The 22,506-nt window shown below is 39.8% G+C and overlaps 4 protein-coding genes across 6 annotated transcripts; 3 read left to right on the forward strand and 1 right to left on the reverse strand.

Annotated features, from left to right (window-relative positions):
• Positions 1-2,041: 2,041 nt before the first annotated feature.
• LOC135462175 (phosphatidylinositol-glycan biosynthesis class X protein-like) lies at positions 2,042-4,116 on the reverse strand. The gene is made up of 3 exons (XM_064739564.1): positions 3,848-4,116; positions 2,866-3,047; positions 2,042-2,129 (listed from the first exon to the last, which is right to left on the reverse strand). The coding sequence occupies exons 1-3, from the start codon at positions 3,994-3,996 to the stop codon at positions 2,119-2,121; spliced, it is 342 nt and encodes a 113-aa protein (XP_064595634.1). The 5' UTR covers positions 3,997-4,116; the 3' UTR covers positions 2,042-2,118.
• Positions 4,117-4,229: 113 nt separating this feature from the next.
• Positions 4,230-12,053, forward strand: LOC135478994 (charged multivesicular body protein 6-like). Its single transcript, XM_064758696.1, is given in 9 exon segments — positions 4,230-4,355; positions 5,074-5,183; positions 6,043-6,130; positions 6,582-6,597; positions 6,600-6,667; positions 7,710-7,775; positions 8,888-8,968; positions 10,218-10,275; positions 10,741-12,053. Coding segments are annotated over 9 exon segments (618 nt in total). The 5' UTR covers positions 4,230-4,286; the 3' UTR covers positions 10,803-12,053.
• Positions 12,054-12,855: 802 nt separating this feature from the next.
• LOC135478978 (nucleolin-like) lies at positions 12,856-19,584 on the forward strand. Of its 3 annotated transcripts, none has more exons than XM_064758686.1 (10): positions 12,856-13,070; positions 13,591-13,677; positions 14,361-14,466; positions 14,733-14,873; positions 15,575-15,661; positions 15,834-15,974; positions 16,191-16,302; positions 18,628-18,815; positions 19,138-19,262; positions 19,439-19,584. In XM_064758686.1, exons 1-10 carry the CDS (start codon positions 12,969-12,971, stop codon positions 19,457-19,459), a joined length of 1,110 nt encoding a protein of 369 aa, XP_064614756.1. In that variant the 5' UTR covers positions 12,856-12,968; the 3' UTR covers positions 19,460-19,584. The 3 variants fall into 3 exon arrangements, with proteins under 3 accessions (XP_064614756.1, XP_064614746.1, XP_064614739.1); XM_064758676.1 differs by having other exon boundaries at positions 12,858-13,085; positions 15,578-15,661; XM_064758669.1 differs by having other exon boundaries at positions 12,860-13,085.
• LOC135461818 (nucleolin-like) lies at positions 19,485-22,332 on the forward strand. The gene is made up of 5 exons (XM_064739064.1): positions 19,485-19,590; positions 20,224-20,356; positions 20,822-20,888; positions 21,269-21,478; positions 22,261-22,332. Exons 1-5 carry the CDS (start codon positions 19,485-19,487, stop codon positions 22,330-22,332), a joined length of 588 nt encoding a protein of 195 aa, XP_064595134.1.
• The last annotated feature ends 174 nt before the right edge of the window (positions 22,333-22,506 follow it).

Below are 22,506 nucleotides of genomic sequence, written 5' to 3' on the forward strand. Positions count from 1 at the left end.
AATGTGGACAAACTGAGGTACTCTGTCAAATCATATTTTGGCCAGTGCTATGTAATGTGGACAAACTGAGGTACTCTGTCAAATCATATTTTGTCCAGTGCTATGTAATGTGGACAAACTGAGGTACTCTGTCAAATCATATTTTGGCCAGTGCTATGGAATGTGGACACACTGTAGTCTTGTTTCAAAGTGTCCAATAAAATCATGTTGACGCCACACACGCACACATTGTGAACACCCACCTAAGTCCATGATTGTTCTCTTCTGTTCATGTGAGATTTCCTCCAGGTGGTAACCAGAGGCCTCACACACACTGTGAACATCCAGTGATGTTCATGATTGTTTCTTCTGTTCATGTGAGATTTCCTCCAGGTGCTAACCAGAGGCCACACACACACTGTGAACATCCAGTGATGTTCATGATTGTTTCTTCTGTTTGTGTGAGATTTCCCCCAGCGATGTTCATGATTGTTTCTTCTGTTTGTGTGAGATTTTCTCCAGGTGGTAACTAGAGACTATAAACACACTGTGAACATCCAGCTATATTCACCACTGTTCTTTTCTGTTCATGTAGGATTTGTTCTAGAGGCCACACACATATTGTGATCACCCAGCTATATGTTCATGACTGTTTTCTTCTGCTCATGTGAGATTTGCTCCAGATGGTAACCAAAAGCCACAGACATCCACCACCCGTCACACCCAGGGTTACCACTACGACCATCTGATGATGGCACAGATCACCGACAGGTACCATTGCAACCAATGCTTTATCAGCCTATAACAGAGATTACAGGTCATGCTGAACAGTTATTATACAATGTTATTATTACTTGGTACACAACTGCTGTAAAATGTCTAGTACAAGATCTCATTAAAATGCAGGGTTCGGGAACTCACGATACCAGTCGTCACAAATTTGAACACGTCAAACTGGATATCAGTCCTACCACTTTCCTAACTTCTACACACTGTTCAGAGGTATCAAGGAGAGTGCTCACCTTAGTGTAGGATAACCTAGACCAAGAGCACTGCGTTGATGTACAACTGTTACATGGGGCCTCTATGGAATTTCGATCTGAAAGGCAATCAGAAGAAAATCAAATGATCTACAACATTAACTCACATTACAATGAAAATGAATGTAGTACAAAATCTAAACTTTTATATCATATGTATCTTATCAGCACAAATGTAACGTATATCACCATATAAATAAATGTGTACCTGACAATCTGGAACACATGTATGCCTCATCAAAGTAGAGAGGATAGCCGGGTGATATCCGAGATTAACAGGTAAGGTGATCATGTTTATGAGATTACCTGTATCTGACTGCATGTCACAGGTGTAACACAGCTGAGGACTGGCGAACTCCACTTTAGTGGACCTTACTGAGGACAGGTGGGTGATCATGATGAACAGGTAAGGTGATGATTACCTGTATCTGACTGCATGTCACAGGTGTTATACAGGTGATGACTGGCAAACTCCACTTTAGTGGACCTTACTGAGGACAGGTGGGTGATCATGATGAACAGGTAAGGTGATGATTACCTGTATCTGACTGCATGTCACACATGTAACACTACTGAGGACTGGCAAACTCCACTTTAGTGGACCTTACTGAGGACAGGTGGGTGATCATGATGAACAGGTAAGGTGATGATTACCTGTATCTGATTGCATGTCACAGGTGTAATACAGGTGATGACTGGCAAAACTCCACTTTAGTGGACCTTACTGAGGACAGGTGGGTGATCATGACGAACAGGTAAGGTGATGATTACCTGTATCTGACTGCATGTCACAGGTGTTATACAGGTGATGACTGGCAAACTCCACTTTAGTGGACCTTACTGAGGACAGGTGGGTGATCATGATGAACAGGTAAGGTGATGATTACCTGTATCTGACTGCATGTCACAGGTGTAATATAGCTGAGGACTGGCAAACTCCACCTTAACAAAGTGGACCTCCCTATGAGCTGGCGTATGATACCTGAGGTGAACAGGTAAGGTGATGTTCCCACACATCTTGCACACATGTCACATCTTGGTAGACATAAACAAGGTGCTTTTAGACAGGTATTCTGGCTTCTCCAAGTCAATGGCCTCATCAGTGTGTACCTGCAACAGACAGATCATAAATGAAAAATGGGATAAGTAGATGGATATTGTGAAAAAGTGAGCAAACTTGTGAAGGAGATAATCTAGTACGTCATGCAGAAATGGGAGGTGGTCATGTGGAGGTGAGAGGTGGTCTTGTGTAGGAAAAAGGTAGTCGAGTGGAGGTGAGAAGGAGTTGTATGGACATGAGAGATGGTTGTGTGGACCACGAGAGGTTGTGCGAAGTTGAGAGGTGGTTGTGTGGATGTGAGGTGACTGTGTGGAGGTGAGAGATGATTATGTGGAGGTGAGTGGTGATTATGTAAATGCAAGAGGAGATCATGTGGAGGTGAAAGGTGATTGTGAGGAGGTGATTGTATAGAGGTGAGAGGTGATTGTGAGGAGGTAAGAGGTGATTGTGTGGAGGTGAATGCTGAATGTGTGGAGGTGAGAGATGATTATGTGGCGGTGAGTGGTGATTATGTAAATGCAAGAGGTGATTATGTGGAGGTGAAAGGTGATTGTGAGGAGGTGATTGTATAGAGGTGAGAGGTGATTGTGAGGAGGTAAGAGGTGATTGTGTGGAGGTGAGTGCTGAATGTATGGAGATGAGAGATGATTATGTGGAGGGGAGAGGTAATGTATGTGTTCAATTATAGTGAATGGGTGGAGGAGAAAAAATTAGACGTGAAGTGGACTTCACATTACTAAATGTCTGACGCAGATAGATTAATGTGTGGAGAAAAGTTGTTATTACTTAAAGAGACAGGTGAGACAGTTGAGTCTAGTGTTACATACTCCAGGTCCACCAACTCTGACAACTGTCTGATCTGATAGATATCAATGTAGCTACTAGCAGGCAGACTCTCAGCCAACATCAGTTTACAATTCTTCATCAGCCCAGACGTAAATTCCACAGTCACCTCTGTGTGGAGATCTCTGAAACAAGACAATGGCATTAACATACTCAAAGTTTACGCCTACATGCATCTTGGTCAAGGCATTTCAACAAGACATTTGACTCTCAAACAATAATGGACAATATCAAGTGCACTGAGGCTTATCATATTTATTTACTACATTTGCTGTTTCAATGCTATACTTTCTTCACCCATACCATGACAGTTTTTTGTGGAGGAAACCTGAGTGCCTGTGGTAAACCAACAAATGTTTCCACGTGTGACCTAAGTTTATGGCTCTATTTATTCGATTGTTGTTATTGAGTGTCATACCCGAGAATGTGACCTACAGGCTTGCATATATTGGTGGAGGACAACTGGTCTTCAAGTGAATCTAAAACTGTGGCGATGGCTCTAAGAAAACTGTTAACTGGTTATTATTACTCAGGCCACAAGCACAATGGGAGCTTAGGCATATGTACACATAGCATTTACTGGTATTAGCTCTATAGACTTATTGTACAGCTATATAGGTACTAGTATATCGTACAAGAGAGCAGAATATTTGTAGGATCATTTTGGCCCATGTGTCATACACATTATTTGCTTCCCCAGCCTTTATGCTTCTGACAATAAAGTTTATCCATACCACGGATTAAGCCAAAATGCAATGCTCGCCTAGAAGACATTCTAAAACAGATAATACATACCACATGGTGATATGTAACATCAAAACTCTTGCCTTTATATCAAACTTTTCTTAAAATGATCCTAGCACACCCTTTTCTATCAGACATATAGGTATATGCCAGACACTGAGCAAGAACTTCAAAATGCTACCTGTGAAACCCAGATTTAAGGAGTTGCCTGGTAACTTTGGTAGTAATCTCACTGTGTCCTGCAGGAATACCTGTAAGAATACATGTCCATATGAGCACAACAACGACAAATTTGGACAGGCTTTCCTCTCTGAAAAACACAGCTTCCATCTCGGATGGAAATGGAATGTAAGTGATGAACAAGTGTTCACATGCTTTCCACGAGAAAGACTGTCAGAAAGAAATGCTTAACAAATTCAAATAAGCTTATGACATCTTGCTCGACATCGGCTTCTATGGCAGTTAGGCGATGTGATCATGCTGCGAACACATGGTTTCGTCCAATCACATTCATCTCCAAGCGTTTCTGCTCGGCTGTCATGTTTTGAGACTTGACTACTTCCTGTTACAGCGGGCGATGTGACAGAGGAGCTGGTTTGCTTTGCAAAATTATCCCAAGGATGGGAAGTTTATTTGGGAAGAAGAAGAAACCAGAATCAAGGGTGACAGAACAAGATAAAGCTGTCTTGGTGAATAAGCTTTATGTCATCCCTGTCTTTTTATCTTATCTGAGAAAGATAACCGGTTGTCGTCGTTGTTGTTGCAGAGGTTGTGTATGGTCGCCAGTGATTTCACTTGACTCGTCACCGTTAATTAATTGATCTGTTGGGCTCCATAATTTGTAGTTGAATAAAAGATTCTACTTCCATTGTCTGACAATAAGAGGTGGGACTTGCATGAATGTAGATGCCAAGTAGCTTTTCTTTGCGAATCTCATCACAAATGTCAGTCAAACTCGGCCTCTGCTTGCCGTTTGTCATTTTGTCAAATCTCGAATCCTATCTCGATGACATTAATTAATTCACCACCTTGTGATCATTTTAACAATTAAAACTTAGGACCAAGCACGTCGCCGTGGACAGCTATTTTCAACTGTCGCATGACATTACTTGTCTAACATTGAAATTCTCCTGAAAACTATATATTACTAGTGGCGTGTTTAGGCATAGGTTCAATCATCATATTCCAATCAAGAAGGACATAAAAAGAATTTGTAATTTTAATGCATGGGTAATTTTGGGTACCACCAGCTAGGATCTCATTGAAACTTGTTCCATGGAGTTGGTGTTCAGAAGTTTGTGGCAAGTTTTTTTTTTTATAGAAAGGGATAGATTGTGTTAATGTATCTCTTTTAAGTGTTTATTGACTGGCACAGTTAAAGTATTTCTACTTTTTTTTTTCTTTCAGCAATTGAAACAACAGAGAGATAAGCTAAAACTGTATCAGAAGAAAATCAATGCTCAGTTAGAAAAAGATAGAGAAGTTGCCCGGCAGCTGCTGAAAGATGGCAAAAAAGAGTTTGTATTCTTTGTTGTTACACTTACATGTAACACTCCTAACTTCATACTTTAGCGTATTGGAGGGGGCCTCCATGGCTCAGTTGGTTAGCGCGCTAGCGCAGCGTTATGACCCAGGAGTCTCTCACCAATGCGGTCACTGTGGTTTCAAGTCCAGCTCATGCTGGTTTCCTCTCCGGCCGTAAGTGGGAAGGTCTGTCAGCAACTTGCGCATGGTCGTGGGTTTTCTGTGGGCTCTGCCCAGCTTCCTCCCACCATATTGCTGGCCGCCATCGTATCAGTGAAATATTCTTGAGTACGGCTTAAAACACCAATCAAATAAATAAATAAATAATAAATAACTTTTGCGTACTAGAGACCTCTAGTATGCCTTCAGCAGATGATGACTCAAAATTTAATCTTGGTCAGGACTGAAAAGTACTTTTGGTCTATTCTGAAAGAGTTCTTTGGGAAAAAGCTGACTCCTTTGGGGAATCTAATGCATGATGGCTCATGTGTGTACTCACATAGCTACATGTACACATAATCCAACAGCTTTGAAAACACCTGTGAAAAATTCTTTGTGGTGAGTAACCTATCCCTATCATATAAGATAAGGTCAGTCGGTAGGGAATTTTTTTTTTTTTTTTAAATTCTTGCTATGAGAAAGTTTGAGATTTTAAAGAAATCAACATGGAAAGAAATTTTCAATATCTCAATAAAATATAAAAGTTCAGTCAGATTATGACCATCCAACTTATTTTTAAGAATAGCCTGGAAGGAAACTAAATGTTGTTCAACAGCTACTAATTTGTTGATTGTTTTAATTATTTACTTTTAGAGAAGTTGTTGTAAAGAAAAGATATGTTGTGTCTTGCAGGAAGGCCTTGCTAATGCTGAGGAAAAAGAAATTCCAGGAAAGCTTACTTGAGAAAACTGACAATCAATTGGATAACATAGAAAAGATGGTGAGATAGCTAGGGGAGATTCAAAGTCATTCAACAAAAAGTTAAATAGTATTCCCATGTAAAGGTGAATGTGCGTTATCAGTGACTCATCCTTCACTATTAATGTGTGCACTATAATACCAATGTAGACTGGTCTGCTGATTTGATGACACAGTACATCCAGTGAGGAAATTATACCACTGAGTGTCCGCTTAATATTTTGCTGAGAAAATACTAGAAATTTAACTTTTCTGAAAAAACTATCACTTTGCTGAAATTTTATCTTAACTGATAGTTTTGAGGTAGCAAGTACTGTTACGTCTACTGCTTGATTTGGACTTCTTCATTTTATACCTCATGTGAAGGCCTGTCGTGCTACCTTTTACCTGGTTAAATATGTGCTCCCCTCCAAAAGATTTATCCCAGTATTGTATTTTCTCATGTTGCTAATTTTATATTCACTGCTTTCTAGGTTCAGGACATCGAGTTTGCCAAATAGAGTCCCAGGTTATAGCTGGTCTGAAGACAGGAAATGAATCCCTGAAGAAGATGCATGAGGTAATAAAACTTGGTTGTGTGTATAATAATGAGAGTACATGTAATCTTGTGAAGAAGTCATGACATTAACTCAGCATCGTATGACTGAAAAATTGGTAGGTAGGATGTTAAACCCCAAACACTCACTCAGTCACGACATTTACAGAGACCTGTGACATGGGTGGAAGCACATTCGCAGTCCTTAACGTATAAATACATATATAACACATATATGGTAACACAGAAATCACTCTCCTGAATTTCATATTAAGTAACGAGGAACAGTAAACTTAGGTAAAGACTGAAGGGAAAATAGGTATTTTCAGAATGATTTCCACATGTCTTAATCATGTCTTTATGTAAACTTTTATGCCAATTCTAGCGCCAAATATCTAAGACATGAATTATTTTACACATTTCTTTTGAAATTTAAACATGTATGATGTCAAAATTGCACATATTATCAAACGCAATCTCAATTTATTGCAGATTTAAGTTAACCATTGCAGAAAATAATGGCAAATCTAGTGTTGGTATGTTCCCTGTTGCAGAGATTCTCAGGGGAAAATACATCACGTAGCTTGTCTTTTGCTTTCATTAGGATTAGAGGGGTGAAGTACATGTATACGTTGTACTAATATCCTGGTTGTATAAGGTGAAGTACATGTATACGTAGTACTAATATCCTGATTGTATAAGGTGAAGTACATGTATACGTAGTACTAATATCCTGGTTGTATAAGGTGAAGTCCCCCGGGCAGTGCCCGGTTTCCACCCACCATAATGCTGGCTGCCGTAGTATAAGTAAAATATTCTTGAGTACGGCATAAAACACCAATCAAATAAATAAATAAATATAAGGTGAAGTACATGTACACATACTATTATCCTGGTTGTATAAGGTGAAGTACATGTACGCGTAGTACTAATATCCTGGTTGTAGAAGGTGAAGTACATGTACACACAGTACTAATGCCCTGGTTGTATGTGGTGAAGTACGTGAAAGTCTGTTGATTTGAGAGCAGACATTAAATCTTGAATATTTACTTCATGCTTGTTGCAGCTAATGTCGCTGGAAGACGTGGAGAAGATCATGGATGAAACTCGGGATGCTGTGGCTTACCAAGAGGTATGCTGTCTGTAAACCTATTACCCATTGGATATCATGAATATTCCTCCTGTGAGGATATCATGAATATTCCTCCTGTGAGGATATCATGAATATTCCTCCTGTGAGGATATCATGAATATTCCTCCTGTGAGGATATCATGATTATTCCTGCTGTGTGGATGTCATAATTATTCCTCATGTCTGAATATCATAATTATTCCTCATGTGAGGATATAATGATTGTTCCTCCTGTAAGGATATCATGATTATTCCTCATGTCTAGATATCATAATTATTTCTCATGTCTGGATATCATAATTATTCCTCCTGTGATTATATCATGATTATTCCTCCTGTGTGGATATCATGACTATTCCCCCTTAGTGGATATCATGATTATTCCTGCTGTGTGGATGTCATAATTATTCCTCGTGTGGATGTCATGATTGTTCCTTATTTCTGGATGTCATGATTATTTCTCATGTCAGGATATCATGATTATTCCTCTTGTGTGGATATCATAATTATTCCCCCTTAGTGGATTTCATGATTATTCCTCCTGTCAGGATATCCTGACTATTCGTCACATGTAGTTATCATGATTATTCCTTGTGTGGATATCATGATTATTCCTCATGTCTGGATATCATGATTATTCTTCATGCGAGGCTATCATGATTGTTCCTCCTGTGAGGATATCATAATTATTCCTCATGTGAGGATATCATGATTGTTCCTCCTGTGAGGATATCATGATTATTCCTCATGTCTAGATATCATAATTATTCCTCATGTGAGGATATCATGATTGTTCCTCATGTGAGGATATCATGATTGTTCCTCCTGTGAGGATATCATGATTATTCCTCATGTCTGGATGTCATAATTATTCCTCATGTCTGGATATCATGATTATTCCTCATGTGAGGATATCATGATTCTTCCTCCTGTGAGGATATCATGATTATTCCTCATGTCTGGATGTCATAATTATGCTTCTTCAGGTATAAGATCAGGTGGGTATTTCTGTTGGTATATGTTACTGAGGAACTGTGTGATTGTACTGCCAATAGTCTGATACAAGTATTAGTGATCACTGTGTGACATGTTGACCCTTGGTCTGTGAACAGGAAATTGATGCTCTATTGGCGGGAGGGCTGACACAGGAGGATGAAGATGAGGTCCTGGCTGAGCTGGAGGCTATCACAAAGGTTTGTCAATACAAAGAAAACCTCAGAGATAAAATAGGTTTACTTTCAGGAATTTTAAAGTCTAAGAATGATATTTTATCATGCTGCACATTTTCAATAACAAATAATCAGCTTTTCCTGTAGTCTAGCCTATTGAAGTACTAGGGCCTCTTGTATAGACTGTAGGCTAAATTGATGGTAACTACCATGGTAACATGTTTTCACATATGCCACCATCATAGTAACAATCAACTTGACCTACACTTTTGCCTTGTGAAAGCGGCCCCTGGCAGATATCAAATTTGTGCCTTTGCGCTAGTTTAAAGAAATCATTTGACCCAATGTACATATGCATGGGTAAAATACACCACCAGAAGTTTAAAAAGCATAACTTCTGTTTTTGTGATATAGCATGACAGAGAAATCACGGTTCAAAGTAAGCAAAATTGCTTATAAAGCCCCTCCATTTTATCAGTTTTAACAAATCAGACACAAGTTATTTCTAAAACGCACCTTGAGGACGTTTCTGCTCACATACCCCAAACCCTGTTTTTGCATTTAATCATTTGACTGTGGAGTACAAGTGACTCTGGCATGGCTCATCCCACAGCCTTGTAAAAATTCTTCATTGAAAGTTGATTTACAGAATTCCCATCCTCTTCACAAAAAAGCCTGTGACCGTTTAGGTCTGTTTCCACCCCTTTTCCGAAATAGCTTTAAGTTATATTATTTGTTGTCTTTTCTTTTAACAGTTGTTTTCCTCTACAGGTTAACTAGCCTGGTGAGGTCTATGAAATGTACACAAGAGATTACCAAGAAATGAAGCATATTGAGCTTTAGGGTAAATCTGTATCTCTGAGGTTTCAGCTTCAGGTTAAGCTGTGAGGTGTGAGATAATACAATGGCTGTGTTCATCTTCTCTTCCACTTTCTACAGGTGGAGTTATTGAGCTTTAGGGTAAATCTGTATCTCTGAGGTTTCAGCTTCAGGTTAAGCTGTGAGGTGTGAGGTAATACAATGGCTGTGTTCATCTTCTCTTCCACTTTCTACAGGTGGAGTTATTGAGTTTTAGGGTAAATCTGTATCTCTGAGGTTTCAGCTTCAGGTTAAGGTGTGAGGTAATACAATGGCTGTGTTCATCTTCTCTTCCACTTTCTACAGGTGGAGTTATTGAGTTTTAGGGTAAATCTGTATCCCTGAGGTTTCAGCTTCAGGTTAAGGTGTGAGGTAATACAATGGCTGTGTTCATCTTCTCTTCCACTTTCTACAGGTGGAGTTACCTAATGTTCCAGAAGACAATCTTGCAGATGAAGAATCAGAAAAACCAGGTACAGTGTGTCCTTCTCACCCTCCACAAAAAAACTTGACCAAACTGTTCTGTTTAGGTTGTCAGGATGAGCTTTTATGGATTTTTCTGGTTTAATATTCAACATTTATAGCCAGCTTTATAATGCTTTTCATCAGTGGACACTTGTGAAGCCCCCACCTTGTTTATTTATTTGAATTATGTTTTACACTTATATTTTACTTACACGACGGCCGCCAGCATTATGGTGGGAGAAAACCGGGCAGAGCCCGTGAGAATCCTCCACCATTTGCAGTTGCTGGCAGAGCTTCCCTAGTATGGATGGAGATGAAATCAGCATGAGCTGGATTTGAACTCGTAGTGATCACTTTGGTGAGAGGCTTCTGGGTCATTGCGCCATGCTGGCACACTAATAACACTAACCTCACAGGCTCTGCTTGCCTCTTGTTGAGGGAAAGATATATCTAATATGCGTCTTGTGTTTTAGTTACAGAAGCCAAAAGGGCAAAGACAAAGAGCCATGCGAGAGAGGCCGTTCCTGCATCATGACAGTTGCATCTGGTATTTGACATTTACATGTTGGCAGGACTTACATAGCTGGCAAGTCTGGCAGGATATTGTAACAGTTGTAAGGAAGTCACCCCACCAGCTGACCTTCAGACAATAGTCTTCAACAATTACAAAAAGAAAGTACCACATTAACGGGCATGCCATTTACATCAGGGTTTTTGTTTTTTCACATTTCTAAGTCTGAGAATGCTTTATATGCAATCAGACTATTTCTTACCTGTGTTTTCTCATTATTTAATGAGCGCCTGTTTTAATTAGAAATCAATACTGTCAGTGTATAAATTTCACGAAAATATATTTTAATTTGTATTGTATGATAATAGGATAGATAAAAAGTGCATTCAACTGTTTAATTCTCAAATCATGAGATGTTCTGGTTCACAAATGGATCAATCTCTGGTTCAATTCTGATTTGTAATACTGGTTCATGTAATATGTTTTACCTGTCTATTACATGTATGATTTAATGATATAAATGTCTATTTAAAAAAATAATCCTCAGCCTGTGTATTGCTTTTCCATTAGTTATTTAAAATGCTTCAGTGGAGCATCAATTGGTGGGTACTTATACAATCAGTTTATGCATATTTTCAGGTTTTTAGACAATGAAATCAGTTGTGTCAACATACATTACACTCACATCATGTACATGTGGAATAAAGTTTTTACTTTATAAAACTATGAAGAAGAGCTATGTTGTGAAGAATGTGTTTTAAATGGAACTTTGGATTACAACTGAAATCAAATCAACTGAATGCATCAGCTGCTGCACACAAAGTTTTTCACTTGTATTTTTCAGCCCAGTTAATTTGCTTTCTCTTTGACAAAATTTCATTTATATAGAAATGTCCGGTAATAAGGTGTCAGTAAAAATGAATGTACTTCAGTCAAGTCAATAATTAATTTTTCTATGAGTTTTATGGGTGGAGGAGTGCCCAGGGTAAACCACTGATTGTTGACAAGTTACCAATCAACTTACCCACTAATATATTGGTGGAAGACGAATGGTTCTTTTCTTTTCATCCATATGCTGGTTTATACTAAACATAGTATAAGAAAGGCTCAAAATAATCCTTACCAGACAGCCAATATAAACAATATGTTTCAGCAACCTGTGAATATTGCGTAAAACACCAATTAAATAAATATATACAATACAAATAAAACCATCAGTAATTAATCTAATTATGTTGTAGAAAAATGGCATGGATGAAACATACATATCTCTTCCTATTTCTCATGAACTAGTACATATATAGGCCTAAATAATGATGTAAAACAGTCCTCAACTTGCCATGTAGGGCAAGATCACCTGTACTGTGTTTATGAAAATATATTTCATACCATTAATTAAACCGCTAAAGAAATGAAATGACAATGAACTTCAACTGATTTAACACTCAGAACTTCGTAAATATGTGGGTAGAAGGATCCCAGAAGGATACACAAGGCTTGTCCTGTGTCATTATCTAGGTCGTCAAGTTGAGTTAAACAGTTCGGCATGCTATATACCCATGTTATTGTCATACAGTATAATTCTCTAGAAAGGATTTTGTGTGTAGTCTTGGTATGTACGTGTTCTGTGGACTTTTGTGATAGGTTGGTTGTTGTGCTGTGTAGCATAGATCCCGATACACGTGCACAATTTCAGTTACCCCTAACAACTTACTCACGCCCCCCACCCCTCATTGAATGGGGCTAGCCGACACGTTTCTGGCCAGACATGGGTTAAGTTGTGATGGTACGCGTGTGCTCTTTCGTAATGCGTTGAAGTATAATGCTCCGGTCTTGAATGTTACCAATATATGGTTATTGGCAAAATCGGAAGCAGTAAAGAACCAGGTTCATTCATTAAGGAATACAGTATTCTTCATGTGAAAATGCAAAAGCGTGATGTGGCTTTATGCAACATCGATTCATTTTATTACAGTATGTTTTATGTAAGCCCTGCCGTTAGTTCACTTGACATACATGTTAGAACCTATTCCGAAACTGTCGTGTACACTATTAAACATTCAACAATTACATGTTATGCTTGTGAAAGGTATACAAGCTGGAGTTGTCTAAATTACACCACGTGGCGAAAACACCGGAACTTGGGGTGTGTTAGCGATGTGCGCATGCGGTCTATGACGCACCGAGCACATGGTGTCTCGTTTTCACGACCTCATTTTGGAAGTGGCAGCGAGCAGGGAGAAGTATTGCTCACAGACACAAGTCTACACAACACAAATGGCTCCAAAACAGGTGAAAGCCGCGAAGGTATTGTAGTTTGTCATACTATTTTAACATGTACAACATGCTTTTCATGAATTTATTTGCCTATCAGGTCATTAATGTTCGTGTAAATTGGATTTTCATGTGCATATGGTGCAGAATGTACCGTGGTATTAAATAGACCACGTGCATCGTGCTGGGCGAAATGGCATGTGGTCTAAGAAATCTTTTTCAGTTATGCTGTTTCTACCTTGTCTGGTTGACTCATACGCTAGCATGCATACCAGTTTCAACAAAGATGAGCTATAGAGCAAAAACTGTCTTCCTAGAGACTTTTGAAGTACATATACCTTTACAGTGAATGTAAATTAAGAAAATTAGAGCTTGTCTTAATTTAGCCAGTAATCTCAAATAACAATATTTTTAAGATGCCTGATGTAGAATGAGTGTATATCAAAATCTTGCCTATATTCTAGCAACGTTTGTTTAGTAAATCACAGTTGTGGAAAGTAAATTTAGGGTTTAGCTTGCATTGTGCTTCACTTTTCAGGCTGGGAAGAAGCAAAAGGTGAAGAAAGCGCCTCCCAAGAAGGTTGTGCAGGAGGCATCAGAGGAGAGCTCTGATGAGGACTCTGAGGTAATTATGCTCTGGTGTGGGGACTAAATAGAGTTCCATGCTGATGGGAGGACAGCTACGGATAATCCAAACACCAGGAGGTTTAGAAATACATGAATATGCCATATTCCTTGCTGGTCAACCTCTGATCCCAGCCATTCCGTATGTGAACAGATTGAGTGCGAATGGTTACGTCACAAATCTCTAGCTGGTCACATGGATATCGGCAAAATTGTCTAATGACAGCCTCAGCGAATCTGAATTGTCTAATATCTTGTATGGAGGTCAGGTTGTTAAATACATAGAGCAGAGCATTTAATGATGGATTACTAATTGTAGGAAAGTATGGCAGTTGTAAAATATAGGTTGATGCTTTTATCAGAGACTGAGCCCCTTCTCGGATATTCATTTTGTGAATCTGGTTTGTCAGTGACAGCAAGCTGAGCTTAAAATCTCATGAAATAGTAGAGCCCCTCTATCAGTCATTTATTGGATGATGGATTAGCTATACAAACCCAAAATACACTAGGCTTGGCGGGCGTATTACTTTAACCAAAGATACTTGAGTTTCCTACTGGCATAAAAATATCCAAATAGCATCAATATTCAGAACCTGTTTGATCCTTGATGGGTGGTTTACGACAGTGTTTGCAGTGTTTTAAACGCTGGAATGTAGATTTCACTTTGAAATGATTGTTTATTAGGAGGAAGAGATAGAAACTCCAGTGGTGAAGAAAAAGGCCAAACCAGTGGTCCGGGCTAAAGAAGAGGATAGCGACGATAGTAGTGAGGAAGACAGTGATGAGGAAGGTAGGGAGACCACACGGATTCACGGATGTTGTACAGAATGTCATTTAGTTACGAAAATTGGTCGTAAGTGGGACAGTCCACCAGCAACCTACGGATGGTCGTGATTTTCCTCCCACCACAATGCTGACCACTGTCGTATATGTGAAATATTCTTGTATGGTTTAAAACTCCAGTCAAATAAATAATTCACGAAGATTAAATTTGACCTGAAGATTTGTGTCCCAGATTCCTTGCGTTGCTAGACAAGGTACTATCTTCTTCCACAGAGGAAACTCCTCCAATAAATGGTGCTAAGGCAAAATTAAGTGAAAAACAGAATGGAAAGACTGAGGAAAACGATGATGAGGATGATGAGGATGACGATGATGACGATGAGGATGACGATGATGAAGAAGAGGAGGAGGAAGGTACAAAAGCTGCTAATAATGTTTGTGATACTGTCACCAAGAAGAGGAATGTATGAAAGTTGTTATTAATGTTTGTGGTACTGTCATCAAGAAGAGGAAGGTGTGAAAGGTGTTAATGTTTGTGATACTGTCATCAAGAAGAGGAAGGTATGAAAGGTGTTAATGTTTGTGATGCTGTCATCAAGAAGAGGAATGTATGAAAGGTGTTAATGTTTGTGATGCTGTCATCAAGAAGAGGAATGTATGGAAGGTGTTAATAATGGTTGTGGTACTGTCATCAAGAAGAGGAAGGTATGAAGGCTGTTACTAATGTTTGTGGTACTGTCATCAAGAAGAGGAAGGTATGAAGGCTGTTACTAATGTTCGTGGTACTGTCATTGAAAAATTCATTTTTTCAAGAAGTGATAATTGCTTTTATCTGTTGTCAAATTGGCCATGAAAAAGATCTAAGTAACCATTAGGCCCTTGATACTTTTCAGTCTCTGTTTGACTCTCCTACCTGGAGTGTTGAACGTTGGTATGTTTTCACTGAGTTGCCCTTTGAGTTTTAAGCTATGGTTCAGTTTTTAAGAAACTATGGCCATTGTAGATGAAGAAATATATCATGCAGATTTATAGTTTTTTTTAGAATGTATTTTCTGAACCATTATTGTCCTGTTTTGAAACTGGCTAAGAACGTAATACATCTGTTTGTACACTAGAAGAAGCCCCACCTCCAAAAGCCAAGCCACAGAAAAGGAAGGACAAGCCTGCAGCCAAACCCAAGCAGCAGGCCATGGAGGTTGAAGGTAAACATTTGAATATACTGCAGATAGCATTTACTACAGTATAGCATTTCTTGTCTTGTACTCATCCCCTCTTTAAGTTAATGACGCTTGTTAGATCAGTAAAAAGATAGACAGAACATGATGCGTGGATGTTGTTTGTTTGAGTACCGTAAACAAATTTTATGTTTTGCAGAAGATGAAGACGATGATGAAGAGGATAGTGAAGAGGAGGAAGATGACAGTGATAGTGAAGAAGAGGCTGTTAGCAACAACCAGGGAAAACGGAAGAAGGGACAAGCTGACAAACCATCTAAGAAGGCAAAAACTGATACTGGTGAGTCCACAGTTTTTGTACATCAATTTAGGACAGGACATTTGTAAAAGTTGGGGTTAAGACATATCAAACGAAGAGAGAATGTAAAGATTCTGTCAAACATAGAACTATTTTTGTACAGTAGTATTTATGTGGTTCAATAAAATTGCAAAAAAAAAAAAGAAGAAATAAAACAATGCCTTTCACATCTGACATCTCCCCCTGCTTTGTTTTCAGTGACTCTTTTCGTGAATCGTTTGTCTACAAAGACTACTGAGGAGACGCTTAAATCTTTCCTAGAAGAGAATGGTGTTGGTGTAAAATCTATTCAGAGGCTACCCAAGAAGAAGTAAGTGGCATTTACGTCAGAACTTGTTACTGGCAAAATGCAATACTTCATGTACTAGCATTGAAGCGTAACAGTAGTTCATGTACTAGCATTGAAGTATAACAGTACTTCATGTACTACCATTGAAGCGTAACAGTAGTTCATGTACTAGCATTGAAGTGTAACAGTACTTCATATACTACCATTGGAGTGTGACAGTACTTCATGGTACTACCATTGAAGTGTAACAGTACTTCGGGTACTGGCGAGGAGTTGTATGTACCAGTTGTGATGCTCATGCTTCTGATACTGGAAAGGTACTTGTATAGCACGTCCGCTTGAAGTGGTATGTTCCAGTACTTCGGGTACTGGTAAAGGAATGGTCAGTTCCAGTACTTCCGGTACTGGTAAATGATGGTGTGTTCCAGTACTTCGGGTACTGGTAAAAGAATGGTCTGTTCCAGTACTTTGGTTATGGGTAAAGAAATTGTGTGTTCCAGTACTTCAGGTACTGACAAAAGAATGGATTGTTCCAGTACTTCAGGTACTGACAAAAGAAGGGATTGTTCCAGTACTTCAGGTACTGACAAAAGAAGGGATTGTTCCAGTACTTCAGGTACTGACAGAAGAAGGGATTGTTCCAGTACTTCTGGTACTGGTAAAGGAATGCTCTGGTCCAGTACATCAGGTATTGGCAATGGAATGGTATATCCCAGTACTTCGGGTACTGGTAAAGGAATGGTCTCTTGCAGTACTTCAGGTACTGACAAAGCAGTTACCAGTTCCAGTGCTTCAGGTACTGGTAAAGAGAGATGTGCTTCAGATCTTTTAAGTACTGGCTTTTCATCGGCACAACTGCAGTACTTAATGTACTGGTATAAGTTCCAGTAAACGTACTCTGGGTACTGACATCATGTGATATGAGATCAGTACCTTAGGTTCTGCAAAGTGGTATACCCAAATTCTTCTTGTGCTGGGAGAAAGTAGATCAGCCACAGAACACAGGTACATATGGTACCTAACTGTATCAATTGAGTGGTTATTACTGTGGCTAACAAAGAGTGGTACATTTCTGTACTTAATGAACTGTACTTTATAATGGCATGTTTATTGTTAGTTGCTCATTTACTTACATCAAAAGAAAATTCAATGTGGATGTGGAATCAAAGAAAAGTGGAATATGATTGATCGTATTCATGACAGTTTCACAGATTTTTTTGTAAGAGAGTAATTAAATAAACAAATACTGGTGTGCAATACTCTGCAGAATCTGCAGATTGGTTTAGTTGACTCATGGGCTCTTTAGTGCCTGGAGGTATAATTCATCGTTCCATGATTGCAGATTCAGGTCATACTGGACTTCAATATCCAAAAGAGGTAATCTTCGTAAACCTGAAATTAATGCTGTCCAGTTGCAGCACCACTGTTTGTGTCTAGTATCAAGAAGTTGGTGTGCAGTGTGGTGTCCAGTGGCAGGAACATATTTTTGGATTGTCCATTGGCAGGAAGTTCAAACTTTGTGGTGTCCAGTGACAAGAAGTTCAAACTTTGTGGTGGCCAGTGGCAGTAATTTAAGATTTGTGGTGTCCAGTGGCAGAAAGTTAGGATTTGTGGTGTCCATTGGCAAGAAGTTGGGATTTGTGGTATCCATTGGTAAAAAGTTGGGATGTGTGGTGTCCAGTGGCAGGAAATTGGGATTTGTGGAGTCCAGTGGCAGGAAGATTGGGTTAGTGGTATCTAGTGGCAGGGAGTTTAGATTTGTTGTGTCCAGTGGCAGGAAGTTCAGATTTGTTGTGTCCAGTGGCAGACAGGTAAGACTTGTGGTGTCCAGTGGCAGACAAGTAAGACTTGTGGTGTCCAATGGCAGAAAGTTAGGATATGTGGTGTCCAGTGTCAGAAAGTTCAGATTTGTAGTGTCCAGTGGCAGGAAGTTCAAATTTGTAGTGTCCAATAGCAGGACGTTGGGATTTGTGGTGTCCAGTGGCAGGAAGTAGTTTTGTGCTGTTCAATGGCAGGAAGTTCTGGTTGTTCCTGATCTGTTGTGATACATGGATCAGCTTCTGCCCGAGTGAAGGCTCACCGTGTGGAATATACCGGGACCTGATCGATGACGGCCAGGCACCACACCCAGCACACAGGGTAATCCTCTCTTTGTTTTGTATTTTCAGACCTCAAATTCAACTGAATTAGGTAATTAACACCTTCAGTCAGCAGCCTTCAAAAATAAATTGAAGATAAGATTTGTAGAACTTTTTGTGTCCTTGTGTTAACATGCATTTACCTGTTGTGCACTCATCACTTTAGCTTACATTGTTTTTTATTGACTTTCCATGTTTGATGTGACAGGTTTGCCTTTGTGGTTCTGGAGGACCCGGCTGACCTGGACAAGGCTGTGGCACTGTCAGGCCAAACCCTGGAGGATAAAGAGATCATGATAGAGAAGGCTAAGGCAGAACCCCGCAGTCCACCACCAGCGGCCACCCCAGACAAGCCTAAGGCTAGCCCCGTCAAGAAAGGCAACACTGAGGATGAAGGTAGCTGCACTAGAGCAATGTCGTTCTGCACATATTGAGAGGAAGATGCAGGCCTCAAATATAGCAGGTTACCATGTCAAAAGGCACATGCTTCACACATGTTCTATCTGCAGCATGATCAGAGTATGCCCAGTTATTAGGTTATTCTGTTGTTGTAGTATACCTCCATATGTAGTTGCAACTTTGTGTTCAGACATTTTCCTTATATGGCTAATTTATGATTAGATGGAAAGTAATCTATAACACACCTTAAAGGTTTGATATACTTCAGCTTTGTTTTAATAGTTGTACATATTTGTTCTCAAAATCTTACTGTCTTTAGAGGAGGGCAGCAAATTGGTGGTGAAAAACTTATCCAAAACTGTGACAGAGGACATGCTGAAGGAAGCCTTCCCGACGGCAGTCTCCATGCGTATGCCACTTTTTCCCAGATGGCAACAGCAGAGGGTGAGTCAGGCTGTCATGCCAACTGCATGGACTGTCTTCATCTTTACCCACAAATACTCCTATACATCATTAAACCCCATTCAAATAAAGAAATATCTGTTTGCTCTGAAGATAGTTTTAATATAGTATGTGTAGTCCACCTGGAGTATCTAAAGATGTAATTTGTTTATACACAGGTTTGCCTTCTTGACATTTGAAAGTACATCTGAAGCCCAGAGTATCATGGAGGAGAAACAAGGTCTTGATATCGATGGGCAGGAGATTTCCTTGGGCCCATTCAAAAATAAGCCCCCAAGAGAAAGGGATAACAGAAGATCTTCTTCAGGAGGTAACACTCACTTTTCCTTCCATGTGACACCTGTCTCTATAGCACAGTTGGGCAGCATCCACTTTGGGAGGCGATAGATCCTTGTCAATTCTGGTAGTCACTCCTAAGACCTTAAAAGAGGAATTTGTAACTTCCTTGCTTGGCATTTAGCATGTAGGGGATAGCGCAACAACTGGTTGACCCGTATCAGTATATTGCCTGCGGTAAGTTGTCTCAGTAAAGCAGCACTAAATAAAAGAGCGATGGAAATCTGTCCTGCAACAAGGAGGCACATCACATGCACTCTAAGGACTCCTTTGTTGTCATATGACTGAAAAATTATTAATTAATAATACAAGCCTCACCCTTTCAATTCTTCTATTTGAAAAAAAAAATACATGTAGCCAGATCTTGAAGATCTTGAGTGCAAACTCTTCATCACCGAACTCAGATTTCTGTAATAAGTCTGTTTTGTTATGATAGCGGTTTGTATGATCGTGAAGGTTCTAGTCTGTCAGTGATGATTGATGACGAGTCAGATGTTCAGTGCTGACAAATCGAGGCATTTGACTGAGACAGGCTTACTCACATGTCTTTAGTGCCCAAGAAAGTACTGTCCCCGTTCTAAGAACATGATGTACTGTCTGTCCACAGAGGCTGGGAAGAGCAAGGTGCTGTTCATTGGGAATCTGAACTACGACTCCACGGAGGATGGCGTGAAGGAATACTTCCCCAATGCCACAGCTGTGAGAATACTTACCCACCAGGACACCGGCAGATCTAAGGGGTGAGCCATCTGCCTCATGGGTGCAGTAGGAGTAACATAAGATGAAAGTAGGCCTTACTGTGCCTAAGTTCGATTTGCAAAGGTTTCCCCTGGGCTCTGCCCGGTTTCCTCCTGTCATAATGTTGGCCACCATGGTATAAGTGAAATGTTGTTGAGTACGGCGTAAAACACCAATCAAATAAATAAAATCGATCAATTCTTACTGGAGTCTGGAAACCTCCGCTTATGTTTTAGGAGTTTATTAGTTCTCCAGATCCGATAATTGTATTGTGGCACATGTCTCTGCGATTCATGCAGCTGTTGGCATCCTGAATATTGTTAACCTCTTGATCCATTTGATCCATTTACCCCTTGGCTTGTAAGACTGCTGATGTGATACCAGTGTTTGAAATGAGAAATGCAACTTTATCAGACCACCATTGTCTTGGGTGCTTTGTGACTACAAGTGTGTGCTTTGTTTACCAGGTTTGGGTTTGTGGAGTTCAGCAATGCAGAGGATGCTCAGAAGGCATTTGACGAGAGGAAAGGGGAGGTAATTGATGACCGTGAAGTGTCTTTGGACTTTGCACAGGAAAGGGGACAAGGAGGTAAGTTCCCTGTGCCTTTTCGTGGGTGTGACATGGCTCTAACCTTAATAACAGTTTGCAGCACCATTTGCCAATGTGGCTCTGTTAACCAGTCTTTAGACACTGCAGCTATGAAGTTGGTTCCCCTTTCACAGGTTAGATTTTCTGATCTTGACAATTGTGGTTTTAGTGTTATCTTCTGCTTTGCATATGTCATTGTAGAGAGTCTGTCGTGAGTACATATTTGATAGCCTTAATGCTGGTGAAATCTTGCCGAGTCTTTGCCAGGGTTTTGACTGACATAAGGATTGTATGTACCTGTGCTTATTCTACTTTGTGTCCTCAGGTGGACGAGGTAGAGGATTCCACGGGGGTCGAGGGGGCCGTGGTGGAGGATTCCGTGGAGGGCGAGGTGGAGGAGGATTTCGGGGGGGCAGAGGTGGATTCAGAGGTCGTGGAGGTGATCGAGGAGGGCGAGGTGGTTTTAGAGGTCGTGGGGGAGGAGACAGAGGTCGAGGGGGCAGAGGACGAGGCGGGGGATTTGTACAGGGATCTGGTAAGCCTTGAAAGCACAGATGGTTGTATTAACTGTTCCAGTGTGAGGGGCCAGATACCAGTAACCGTGTTCAAGGCCCTGTGGACTGGTTGTTCCCCAAGTATTTATCAGATTCCAAAAACTAAACCGCATACACAATGGCTGATTTGCAAATGGGAGTTCCTCTTTGCCTGTTTTGTTGCCTAGCAATAAGTTTCATGTTGTCAAAGATTTTCCTAATCTGTCTACAAAGAAATCAGATTTGATCAATCACAAATGAATCTGTTGTAAACAATGTTGTGTCCCATTAGCAGTCGTGTTATTGCTTTGTCTTTTTTTTTTTTTTTTTTCATCATCAGTTTCTCTTTGAAACATTCTAGAATATAGACCTTTCCAAACTGTGAATGTAGAACACACAATTGACCAATCATAAGTAGTGTTGTTGCAAAAATAGTTCAACAGGATGTCCCACACATTGGTTACAAATGTTTAATCATGACGTCACAACTGCTTCCACCACGAATAGAATGAAATGAAAAGTAACATCACGGGATGGGGTGGTGGGACATGTGTTCGATCTATCCATTCCACATCATAGTAATGAAGTAAACATTTCTGTTATTAACATTTGCTAGACATGGAGTGCAAGTGACATGGTAATTTGTCCTAGTAATATATTAAATAGGAGCCATCTGTTCTGCAGATTACTTTTACTTATGGATGAAAACTAATAATTGCCATTATTGTAATTACAATATCCGCTGAGAAAAAGGCCTAATGGTTCTTTTCTTTTTTTCTTTCAGGCAAAAAGACAACTTTTGATGACAGTGACTGAAGAAGAGTATCTTCCATCCCAACTTACAACTGCATTTTAACTGTATATAATTAGTCAACCGTCACTTGTAAATTTCTCATATTTTGTACATTTTATCATGTGTTGGCATTGTCCTGACTGGGGACAATGCAGATCCATTGTTAAAGCTGTAGCAGAAGTGCTCAATGGGTTTGTTGTTGTGGTAGTGTTACCATTGTTGTTGTGGTAGTGTTAC

The sequence above is a fragment of the Liolophura sinensis genome, chromosome 1, assembly GCF_032854445.1.
Source record: "Liolophura sinensis isolate JHLJ2023 chromosome 1, CUHK_Ljap_v2, whole genome shotgun sequence".
In the NCBI taxonomy this organism is placed as follows: domain Eukaryota; kingdom Metazoa; phylum Mollusca; class Polyplacophora; order Chitonida; family Chitonidae; genus Liolophura; species Liolophura sinensis.